This window comes from Cicer arietinum, chromosome 7, assembly GCF_000331145.2.
Source record: "Cicer arietinum cultivar CDC Frontier isolate Library 1 chromosome 7, Cicar.CDCFrontier_v2.0, whole genome shotgun sequence".
NCBI lineage: Eukaryota > Viridiplantae > Streptophyta > Magnoliopsida > Fabales > Fabaceae > Cicer > Cicer arietinum.
In genome coordinates, this window is record NC_021166.2 from 52,089,268 (window position 1) to 52,100,787 (window position 11,520).

Here is an 11,520-nt window from a genome sequence, read left to right on the forward strand (position 1 = left end):
ATTAGTTTATTATATATTAAATTTAATTTATAATGATATTATATTTTAATTTAATTATAATTTAAATTTAAATTTTAAATTTATATTTATATTTATATTAATTTATTATATATAAAATTATAATATAGAATTAATTTTGAATTTAAAAAAATTAATTTTTTAATATACGTAATATTTTGTGGTGGCCTAAGCCTTCACAAAATATTTATTTTTTAATTTGGAGGTAATTTGTGGCGGCCTAAGCCCTCACAAAGGAGGGATTTTGTGGCAGCCTGGGGCCTCACAAAGGCTGAATTTTTTAAAATTAGTCTGTCCTTTGCGGCGGCCTATGCCCTCACAAAGGCAAACTTTTGTGGCTGCAAAGGCCCTCACAAAGGCAGCCTTTTGTGGCTGCAAAAGCCCTCACAAATGCCAACGTGTTTTTCACACTTTGTGGCTGCAAAAGCCCTCCCAAAAGTTTGTGACCAGCTTATTTGTGGCTGCCTTAGGCCGCCACAAATAGCCCCTTTATGGCTGCTTTTAGCCCTTTGTGAGGGCTTTTGGCCCTCACAAATACCTTGTTTTCTTGTAGTGTACATTGTAGAGTCAACCAACTCATCATTGCCTTCTTTTGATAGGACCAGGCCTACTTCTGATGGGAGTATCAGCCCCATTGTAGTCTTGCATCTTGAATCTCCTTAGTACATCATTAGCATACTTCTTTTGATGCATAAAAGTTCCATTTTCTTTGATTACAAACTCAATACCAAGGAAATATGATAGCATGCCTAGATCAGTCATCTAAAATTCCTTCTCCATTCTGATTTTGAATTGATGAATCTCTACTTCATTGCTGCCAGTCAGCAGTAAATCATCTACATATAGGCATATCAACAATGCAGGTGCTGCTGCTCTTTTCTTAACATACACTCCATGCTCATTGTCACATTTTTCAAATTGCTTGTCAATCCTCTTGTTCCAGGCTCTAGGGGTTTGCTTCAGACTATATAATGATTTCTTCAGCTTATATACATTGTCTGCCTTGCCTATTATTTCATATCCTGGTGGCTGTTTCACATACACTTCTTCCTCCAATGATCCAATGAGGAAGGCTGATTTAACATTCAATTGATGCATAGACCAACCTTTGTAGCTAGCAATTTAGACTACCATCCTTACTGTTTCAATTCTAGTTACTGGGGCAAATACCTCATCATAGTTCAGCCCATGTTTTTGCAAAAATCCCTTTGCTATAAGTTTGGCCTTGTATCTGGCAATCTGCCCATCAGGTTTCAATTTCAGTTTATAGACCCATTTCACATCAATTGGTCTCTTGTTCATTTGCAGATTCATCAGCTCCCATGTCTTGTTCTTCTATATGGCTTTGAGCTCCTCATCCATTGTTGCTCTCCATCTAGGATCACTCAAGGCTTCTTCGTCACTTACTGGTTCTGATTCAGCCAACAAAGCAAAATGTGTTAATTATCCATCTGCATTGATGGCTGAGTCAGATGTCACTTCATATGGTTGCAATCTGACTGAAGGCTGCCTAACTCTTTCAGACCTTCTCATAGGCTCAAAAACTTGCTGACTTGTTGTTCCTATAGGCTGGCCTTCATCAAATCCCATTGTTTCTGTACTGCTGGCTGGACTGATGGAACTAACTGGTATGTCTGGGCTGCTTGAGCTGGGTTCAATCATTTTCCAGTCTCATCCTTTTGATTCCTTGTTGACTTGTTGTTCCTATAGGCTGGCCTTCATAAAATCCCATTGTTTTTGTACTGCTGGCTGGACTGATGGAACTAACTGGTATGTCTGGGCTGCTTGAGCTAGGTTCAATCATTTTCCAGTCTCATCCTTTTGATTCATCCATTAGTATGTCCCTGCTTATCACCAACTTTTTCTTGTTTGGATCATACAACCTGTAAGCTCCAATGGCATCATATCCCATCAGCACCATTTGTTCTGCTCTATCATCAAGTTTTTTTTTCTTTTTTGAACTGGCACATGCCTGAAGCATAGAGAGCCAAACACCCTTAGATGATTCACATTTGACTTTCTTCTAGTCCAAGCTTCTTCAGGTGTCCTTGTGCCCAATCTCTTGGTTGAACACCTATTCAAAATATACACTGCAGTTGATACTGCTTCCCCCCAGAATCTATGAGACACTTCCTTTTTAACATACTCCTAGCCATGTTCACTATAGTTCTATTTCTCATTTCAGTCGTACCATTATATTGGGGAGTGTATGGTGCAGTTACTTCATGCAATATCCCTTCTTTTTCACAAAAACCATGGAATTCATGAGAATTATATTCTCCTCCTCCATCTGTTCTGATGATTTTCGTACTAAAACCACTTTGTTTTTCAGCCATTATCTTGAAATTTTTAAGTATTTCAAGCACTTCATTCTTTCTCTTGATTAGATATACCCAAGTTTTCCTTGTAAAATCATCAATGAATGATACAAAGTAATGATTACCTCCTATTGATACTTCTTCAAAAGGACCACAAACATCGGAGTAGATTATCTCCATCATTCTTGAAGATCGAGTTGGCACTTCAGCCTTGAATGAGTTTCTGTGTTGTTTGGTCTGACAACATTCTTCACACAGCTCATTTGGCATTTTAATTTTTGGAATTCCTTGCACCATTTTCTTGTTATGCAACATTTGAAGGCTTCTGAAATTTAAATGTCCAAACCTTTGATGCCACAACCAATCTTCATTCATGACTTCAGCAGCTAGACACTTGCTCTCATTGATCTGGATATCAATCTTGAAGGTTCTATTTTTAGATAGTGGTGCCTTCAAGATCAATCTTCTTGAATCATCAAACAATCTCATTTCACCCTGCTCCATCTTCATAGAATACCCCTTTTTAAGCAGTTGTCCAAGGCTTAGCAGATCGTTCTTCATGTTTGGCACATACAACACATGACATATGAATGATTGTTTACCATCTCTCCTTTGAATCAACACTTCTCCTATTCCTTCTGCTGTTACAGAACTGTTATCTAAAAATCTGATCTCCCTTTTCACCTTCTCATCAATGCTTACAAACCACTCTTTATGGCCAGTCATGTGATTTGAGCAACATGTGTCAAGGTACCACTGCTCTAGCCAATCATCATCTGATTTTGTTGTAGCCATCAACAACACCTCATCTGAGTCTGAATCCTCGGTTACCATTTATGCTTCATCATCCTCTCTTTGAACCTTCTTGGATCTGCATTCATTTGCAAAATGCCCCCATTTTTTACAATTGTAGCATTGGATTCCTTTCTTGTTGAATTTTTTCTTGCCACTCGAATTCTTATTATTTTTATCACTTTGATTGATCTTCTTGCTAACTTGGGCTTGTAGGGCCTGTACTTGAGATATTGATTCTTCAATTGCCACCACTATGTGATCGTACCTTTGTGTTAATGTTCTAAGGATCTTTTCAATAATCACCACTTCAGTTAACGATTCACCACTTGTTCTCATCTGATTAACAACAACCTGCACACGATTGAAGTAATCTGCCACAGCTTCATCTTCTTCCATCTGCAATAATTCGTATTGCCTTCTTAGCATTTGGAGCTTCACTTTCTTGGCCTTTTCCCCACCTGTATAGTACTTGACCAAGATCACCCATGCTAACTTTGATGTAGATTTCTTTGAGATCCTCTCAAAGTTGTTTGAATCCACACTTTGTTGGATGTAAAACAATGCCTTGCAATCTCTTTTCTTGCAATCTTTGAAAGTTGTTTGTTGTCTTTCTATAGGATTCGCTGCAAGTTGTTCATAGCCATCTTGAACAATCTCAAACACTTATGGAGCTCCCAACAATGATCTCATTGATGCAGACCACCTCTCCCAGGTCTTCCCATCCAGAATTCGCAAATCCAATGGAAATCCTCCTCCATTCATGTCTTCTTTCACTCACACTTTGTGTTTCCCAATTTTGATTTCCCCTCACACTTGCACTCGTGTTTCCCAAGGTTTAGAACCCAAACTCTTGATACCAATTGTTGGAACAGGTTGTATATTTGAGAGGAATTAAAATTGAGAAGAAAAGAGAAGGAAAACTGAAAGTCACAAAAATGAAGATTGATTATCAATCTTGAGAGTCTGGAGAATGATTTGGTTTAGCATACCAGATTATTCTTGGTTTTGAAAGCTTTTATAGAAGCAATTTTAGTTGATTCAGTTACAACAAATTTAAACAACTTTTAACCATAATCTAACTAACTTCTAACTATATTCTAACTAACTAATTATAAATCATTTTGAATTACATTTAACAGTTTTGTTAGTATTGAATGTGCCTAAGACAGGGAAGCTAGAGTTCCAATATTCTATTGTTTGGGATTCCTTTGGTTATGCTAAGGATATTTCATTATATTCCTGTACACTAAAAAGTCTCACATTGTTTTAAAATTAAGACTAAAGGAAGTTTATTAATAACATTTACACTTCTAAACTCGCTATGAATATAAACAAAAGACAAACATATAAGTTGGTTTGGTAGTTAGGGTGGTGGAGTTGAATTTGGATCATCTCCACCATTCTCTCCTTCTCTCTATCTCTCTCTTTACTTTACATTTTCGATCATCACCCTCAACAAAAATACTGTCAATATCGACAATACGAATTACTAACATTAACTTACGTATCTTTTTTCTTTTACAACCGATGTAAACCAAGTCAATTTTTTCTTGTACAGCCGACATAGACCTTGCATTCTCTAGCCTCTCCTATTCTCCTCTCCTCCCATTTGATTGGTTCTTTATTTTTCACCAAAGAGGAGTGATTTAGGATTTATTTTTTTTATGAAATCACATCTCTAAATTGTTTTGTTATTATCTTTTATTTAAATAAGTGATTTCCATACATATTCTATTTTCCTTTTCGCGTTTTTTTTTTTTGATTTCGTCGTCGTAATACAACGTTATGTTTGTTTGTTATCTTAGTACGTCGTTGTAGTTTCTCGTTTTGTTGTTGTGTTATTTGATTCAGATTGACAAATTAGTTTCAATCAATGATTTTCACGTTATCAACGTTACAGCTCCGGAGACATAGATAATCTCGACACTCTAATTTTGTCATATTTGTAGACATTTTTCCATTTTATAAATGAATATTGTTTATTTTAAAACAAAACATTGGCTGAAAAAAAAATATTTAATCAACTTGAACTTGATATGTTTTTCTTGTTTATATTATTAATTGGTAAAATTTCTTGATATATGCATATTGCATAAGAAAATCTGTTCAATGCAGGGATTACTGGAACTATAATTAATGACAAAGAGCTACCGTGGGGTAAGTATATTATGTAGTCAACAAAAAAACAAAAAAAAGAGTTGGTATATTGTTAGGGGATTGAAACTTCTGTCTTTTACCGGCATTATCAGAAGATGATAGGAGAAAGGGATTGACTCAAACATATGAGTTGGCTGAAGAATGTTTGCAAATAAATTATTATGGTGCTAAATTAACTACTCAATCACTTCTTCCCCTCCTTAAGTTATCTGATTCACCAAGAATTGTGAATGTATCATCCACTTTGGGGCAGTTTGAGGTAGACTTTTTTGCTTCTTGCCTAGATAGTTAGATAGATATCATTGTTGCACCACACTTTTCCAATAACTTCAATGTTATCAAATAACAGCTATAATGACGAGAAATTAGAAGGAAAAAAAATTATTGCCATTGTTACGCAATGCTATTTAGTACAAAGTCTTGTCAAGTAGCATCTCTACAACGCTGTAGCGTAATTTGAACAAGCTATTATTTTCTGTTATTTGCGATTGACATCACTGATTAAGTTGGATAAATAATTTATTAAAGTGACAATAACTAAATGCTATTTTCATTAAGCTTGGTTATAAGAATTGATCTCCATCACTAGCTTTATCATTGTCTCATAATTTTCTCTTTTAGTTTGCATAAGGTCTTATTGCTTATTCATGTCAAATCCAGAGTATACCAAACGGATGGGCAAAAAGTGTCTTAAGTGATGTTGATAACCTTACAGAAGAGAAAGTGGATCAAGTATTGAAGAAATTTCTAAAAGATTTCAACGAAAGTTCTATAGAAGGCAATGGTTGGCCTATGACTTTGGGTGCCTATATAATTGCTTTATCGGAGCGAAGAGACTTCCTTTTGATTAGTAATAAATTTTTATGGATTAAGACACTTTTATCGGAGCGAAGGGCATGATGGAGACATTTGTTAGTAGTTTTATGTAATGTTGATGATCACTCGTTTACACTATTTATAAGTTCACTGTCGGCAATTTTTGTACAATGCTGGCAAGGCCATTATAGTAATGTTTACCACCTTGAGTAACGAAGAGCCCATTTTGCAATTTTATTATTGTTTTTCAGTCCTTTAATTTTGTTAAAACAACAAAATATTCCCTCTTTCTCTTTCTCTCTTAGGTACAAAATTCAAGAGATTGCAAAAGTGCTGAAGCCGAATTCCCAGTTGTCAGGATTTTCTACATTTACGCAGTAGGACATCGGTAATCGTTTTATCGAAATCAGATGATCTAGATTCAAGTTCAATATTTTTAATTATAAAATCAAAATAAAATTTGCAACCATATTATCTCAATCGAATAGTCCAAAAGTTACTGACTACGTGAATTTTGGATTTCTTAACTTTGAAAAATCTAAATTCATAAGTGACTCATGCCCCTAAAACCCTAATCGGCTAGCAATATTCGAAGGTTGGGTGCGCTGGTGCGGTGGTTAACCCTCAATGTTGTATGAGCCAAGCTACAATTGGATAAGACATATTTTTTGCCGTTACGGATATCCATAATCACAATTAAGACATCAATTGATATTTGATCGATATTGGATGGTTCAGATTTAAGATCATCTATTTAAAACTATAATATAAAACAAAAATCTATTTTTTTAAAATGATCGATTTTGATTTAATGTCCCAACTCATGAACTTAGGATTTTGGGGATCATTTTCAAACGAATGATAGTGTCATGTCTTTAATGCTTATGATGAGCATTGATAAATAACGCAAGAATAATATTTCAATATTACGAGGGATATCATTTTGTTAATTAGGATAATATATCTAATATTTTGGGATTGACCCTAGTTGTTGGAGTCTTACTATCGAAGTTCAGATGTATATTCCTCTTACAAACGTCATACTTCTAAACAAAGCAATTGTGATATTTTCATTTGAAAACCTTATGTCTCCCATTGTTATTTCTTATTTGGTTCAAAATGTTATTCTTCTTTATATTGAAATTCTCACACAGAAAATAGTAAAGATCAAACCATGAACATAAATTATTTCTTGCATAGGTGATTCTCTCTCTTTTTCCTTCATAAAAATGAAAGAAGAAGCTCGAGAGACAAATATTCAGGGTAATGAACACAAAAATCCAATTAGAAATCATGTTAATCCATCTCCCTTTTTCACTCGAGGTTGCTCGAACAAAACTATCAAAAAGCTCTCGAACACTTAATATAGAGAGCTATAACAAAAGCACAACCCTAGAAAATGTTTCACTCTCTTCAATTCTTGAATGATGGTAGTATGTAAAATTGTCAAAGTCGCGAGTTAACTCGTAACATCAGACAATTCTTGAACTTTAAATAACAAATTTGAGTTAATTTGCTTGTAAGAAAAATCTGAATTGTTACCAAATTTAATCAGTTGAAATTCCAAGTCAACTCGCCAAACACGTGTAAACTCGAATATGTTTACTAAATTTGCTAATTAAACTGAACTCAAGAGTTAAGACCACTTACTAAAAAAATAACATATGGCTATTCCAAAACACTTTTCATTTTTGCCTTTGTGACCCCTTCATCCAAATGACAATTGAAATGTCCATCCACCATAAATTTACCGATTTTTTGTCTTCCATGATAGGTACCCAACCACCATCATGAGTCGCAAAGTATGAGATCATGTATAGTGAGAAAAGTTTAAAATTATATTATAGTGATAAATGTAAATTGATACAAATGACCTAGTATCAAGTAATTACCTCTGTATATTACCTCTCCTATATACAGAGATCCAACTACTAACTAACTATTATCTAATTACCAACTACTAATATCTCTAATAGCTAATGGTGCAAGTGTAGTTATTCTTGGGGATTTTGTCAAATCCCAATTTAGCATATTTGATATTTTGGTAACACTGAAATTTAATTAAGAGTTAAATATACTGTTAGTTCGTAGTAAATAACTTTTTTTTTATAATTTTTTTTTGTCTATTTTATTCTCTTTTTATCTATTTTTAGTCATCACATATTACAAATATTAGTTGGGTACTTTGTTTTACAGAGAAACTAAAAGCACCATATGACATATCTTTTACAGAGAAACAAATGTTACTTGAGTTTTGATTTTTTTTTTTCTTCTTCTGAATTTTAAGAATAAAATGAAGAGTTGAGTTTATTAATTTTTATTTCAAAAAATATTTGCATATCTTTATAGCTTAAGTATTTATGGAAATCTTAAATCACCAATAAGAAAATAGAGAAACAATTCCTTAAAAGGTATACTACAGTTAGGGGTGGGAATAGGTCAGGTCAGGCCAGACTTTGAAAGGCCTAAGTCTGGCCTACGATTTATTTTTTAGGCCTACGGCCTATCATAGGCTTTTTTTTTCGGCCTGGCCTGGAAGCCTATTTAAAAACCTATTTAAAATAATTTTTAAAAAATATGAAACAAACATCCTTTAAATCCTAAAATATAATTTTTTGTATCAAATAATAGATTTTTTTTTGAAACCAACACACTCATTATTACCTCTTATACAAATATAGAAGATTACTGAGTGATTGACTAATTGAATAGCTACCAAATATGGAATGCTACTGAATATGGAACAACTACTGAATATGAAATGTTTACTGAGTAATTGGTTAATTGATAGAATTTAAAATAGGAAATAATATTATTAATATAATAATAATAATAATAATAAATAATATTAATAAATAATAAAATATATATAGGTCGGTCTGTCAGGTCTAATAGGCTTTTTTATAAGTATGAGCCCGACCTATTTAAATAAATAGGCTTTAAAAATGGTCTGAGCCTAGCCTTTTTATTAAATAGGTCAGGCCAGACCATAAGTAGGTCAGACTATAGGCTCCTGACGGACAGCCTATACTATTCTCATCCCTAACTACAGGGATAACATCTTTGAATTTCAACCATTGGAATATTACATATAATAATTCTATGGCTATAAATGCAATTTGCCCATTGTGGACCACTTTTAAACTTGCGAATGCTAAATGTCAGTACCGCTTGGGGAGGTCGGTTTTGATAAGTTTTAAATATATTTTAAGAGAATTTCTAGGTATATTTATAAATTGATATGTAGGACCGTTTATATATAGTCATCCTTAAATATATATTAATTATAATTTTGATATTATCCTTACACTATTTTCTCTTCGTAGTACTGTAAAAATCGACATATCTCTTAAAGAGAAGAAAGTTCTACCCCGCAACGTATCAAGAGAAAAATCACACGTCACTTGTAGAAAGGATCACGTGGTGACCATATATATTGTTTAGGGGAAGAAGAAATAATTAAATAATATATTTTTAAAATAGTTTTCACAAACTTTTTATTTGTGATCAATTTTGATAAAATTTATTTTATTTTTGTTTGTCATATTAATAAAGTATTTTCATTCACGTCATTGTTTCTTGTTGGATGGGTTCACTCTCATAGTGGAACCACTAGTTTTATTAGTATTAGTATTATCATTAGTATTATTAGTATTGAAAAAAAAGAAAGAAAAAAAAGGTATTATTGGGCTAGGCCCACGTGAAGGAAATAAAAGAGATTTAGAAATCCTAATAATTAGTAGAACGAAAAGAACGGATGCCGAAAAATAAGGGTTTGGTTCCGGTGGTGGTAATGTAGCAAACTTGCTCCGTTTGATGTTCCCTATTGTTATTAGGAAGACTCTGGTGTACCCATTAATTATTATAGTGGAAGGTATGTCCCGTAGTTTTTATTCTCTCAATATGAGAGAAGTTTTCCACGTTAAAATTGCGTTTGTCTCATATTTAATTTTTTGCCAATTATTTTTGCTCTACGGAATTGTATGTTCTGTTTGGCCATTTATCTGCACAGGTGGGAGCAAAAATATTCCGCATTATTGAGATAATTATCGCTAATTTGCTCTGGTTTTTTCCCAACAAAGTGGTATCTAGAGCTCGGTTATTTGATTTGTGCATTTAAATAGAGTAAGAAAATAAAGGTCCCAATATGATTAAATTCAACTCTTCTAATTATACACTTTGGAAGACTTTCATGGAAGACATGTTATACAGTAAAGATTTGTATGATCCTATTAAGCGTGACACTGCTAAACCCGTAGATAAATCTGACGCTGACTGGAAGAAGATGAATAGAAAGGCAGTGGCGTTGAGCAGGCAGTGGTTGGATCTTAGTGTGCATCCACATGTTGAAACTGAAATAGATGCTAACAAGATGTGGAAAAGATTAAAAGAGTTGTATGAACAAAAGAATATGCAAAATAAAGCATTTTTAATTCGGAAGCTGGTGAATATGAAATACAAAGATGGGGATTCAATGGCAGAGCATATGAGTATTTTTCAGAATATAGTGAATCAGTTGACAACTGCAGAAACTAAATTAGATGATGAGTTGCAAGCGTTGTTATTGTTGAGCTCCTTGTCTGATAATTGGTAAGTCCTTGTTGTGACGTTGACCAATTCAGCTCCAGGTGGAAAGTTGAAAATGTCAACAGCTAAAGAGAGCATGTTGAATGAAGAAGCTCGAAGAAAGGAACGTGGTTTGATTGATTCTTCCTTAAAGTCAGAAGCACTAGTTACAGAGTCACTAGGGAGAAGTCAATCTAGAAACTTCCATAGACGCGACAACTCTGAAAGTCGTAGCAAGTCAAGAAGCAAGTCGATGACTATAAAAGAAGTGATATGCTATCATTGTGGCAAAGCAGGTCACATAAAAAGAAATTGCAGGTTCCTTAAGAGAGATCAATCAAGGGAAAAAGATGAAGACAAAGAGAAGAAAAATGATAAAGATACAACAGCAGTTGCATCTGTTAATAATGTCTACATTGTTTGTGATGATAATTCCATAAACCTTGCATGTCATGATTCAACTTGGATTATTGATTCGGGTGCCTCATATCATGTTACTCCTAGGCGCGATTTCTTCTCATCTTACAGTGCTGGTGATTTTGGCATGGTAAAAATGGGAGATGAAGGAGTATGTAAAATTATCGATATGGGAAATATTTGGGTTGAAACTAGGATTGGTTGCAAGCTTCAATTGAAGAATGTTAGACATGTACCTAATATTCGTCTTAATTTGATTTCGGTGAAAGCCTTGGATATTGAGGGTTATCACACTTACTTTGGTGGTGGTGGTATATGTAAAATCACCAAAGGATACCTAGTGGTTGCAAAGGAGCAAAGTTCCATTTCTCTCTATAGGATGCCTACGAAGTTATGCAAGGAAGAAGTGAATGCAATTGAAGATGCATCTTCT

General features: G+C 33.9%; 2 protein-coding genes across 2 annotated transcripts in view; one reads left to right on the top strand and one right to left on the bottom strand.

Annotated features, from left to right (window-relative positions):
• The window catches only part of LOC140918852 (uncharacterized), a 4,923-nt gene extending 3,116 nt beyond the window's left edge, over window positions 1-1,807 (top strand). Inside the window, exons 4-7 of the mRNA XM_073363653.1 lie at window positions 962-1,049; window positions 1,133-1,268; window positions 1,327-1,505; window positions 1,587-1,807. Coding sequence (XP_073219754.1) covers window positions 962-1,049; window positions 1,133-1,268; window positions 1,327-1,505; window positions 1,587-1,807 — 624 coding nt within the window. The remainder of the gene's footprint in view (window positions 1-961; window positions 1,050-1,132; window positions 1,269-1,326; window positions 1,506-1,586) is intronic.
• A 1,363-nt stretch (window positions 1,808-3,170) lies between these two features.
• Window positions 3,171-3,889, bottom strand: LOC140918853 (uncharacterized). Its single transcript, XM_073363654.1, has 2 exons — window positions 3,835-3,889; window positions 3,171-3,793 (listed from the first exon to the last, which is right to left on the bottom strand). The coding sequence occupies exons 1-2, from the start codon at window positions 3,887-3,889 to the stop codon at window positions 3,171-3,173; spliced, it is 678 nt and encodes a 225-aa protein (XP_073219755.1).
• Between the last annotated feature and the right edge of the window lie 7,631 nt (window positions 3,890-11,520).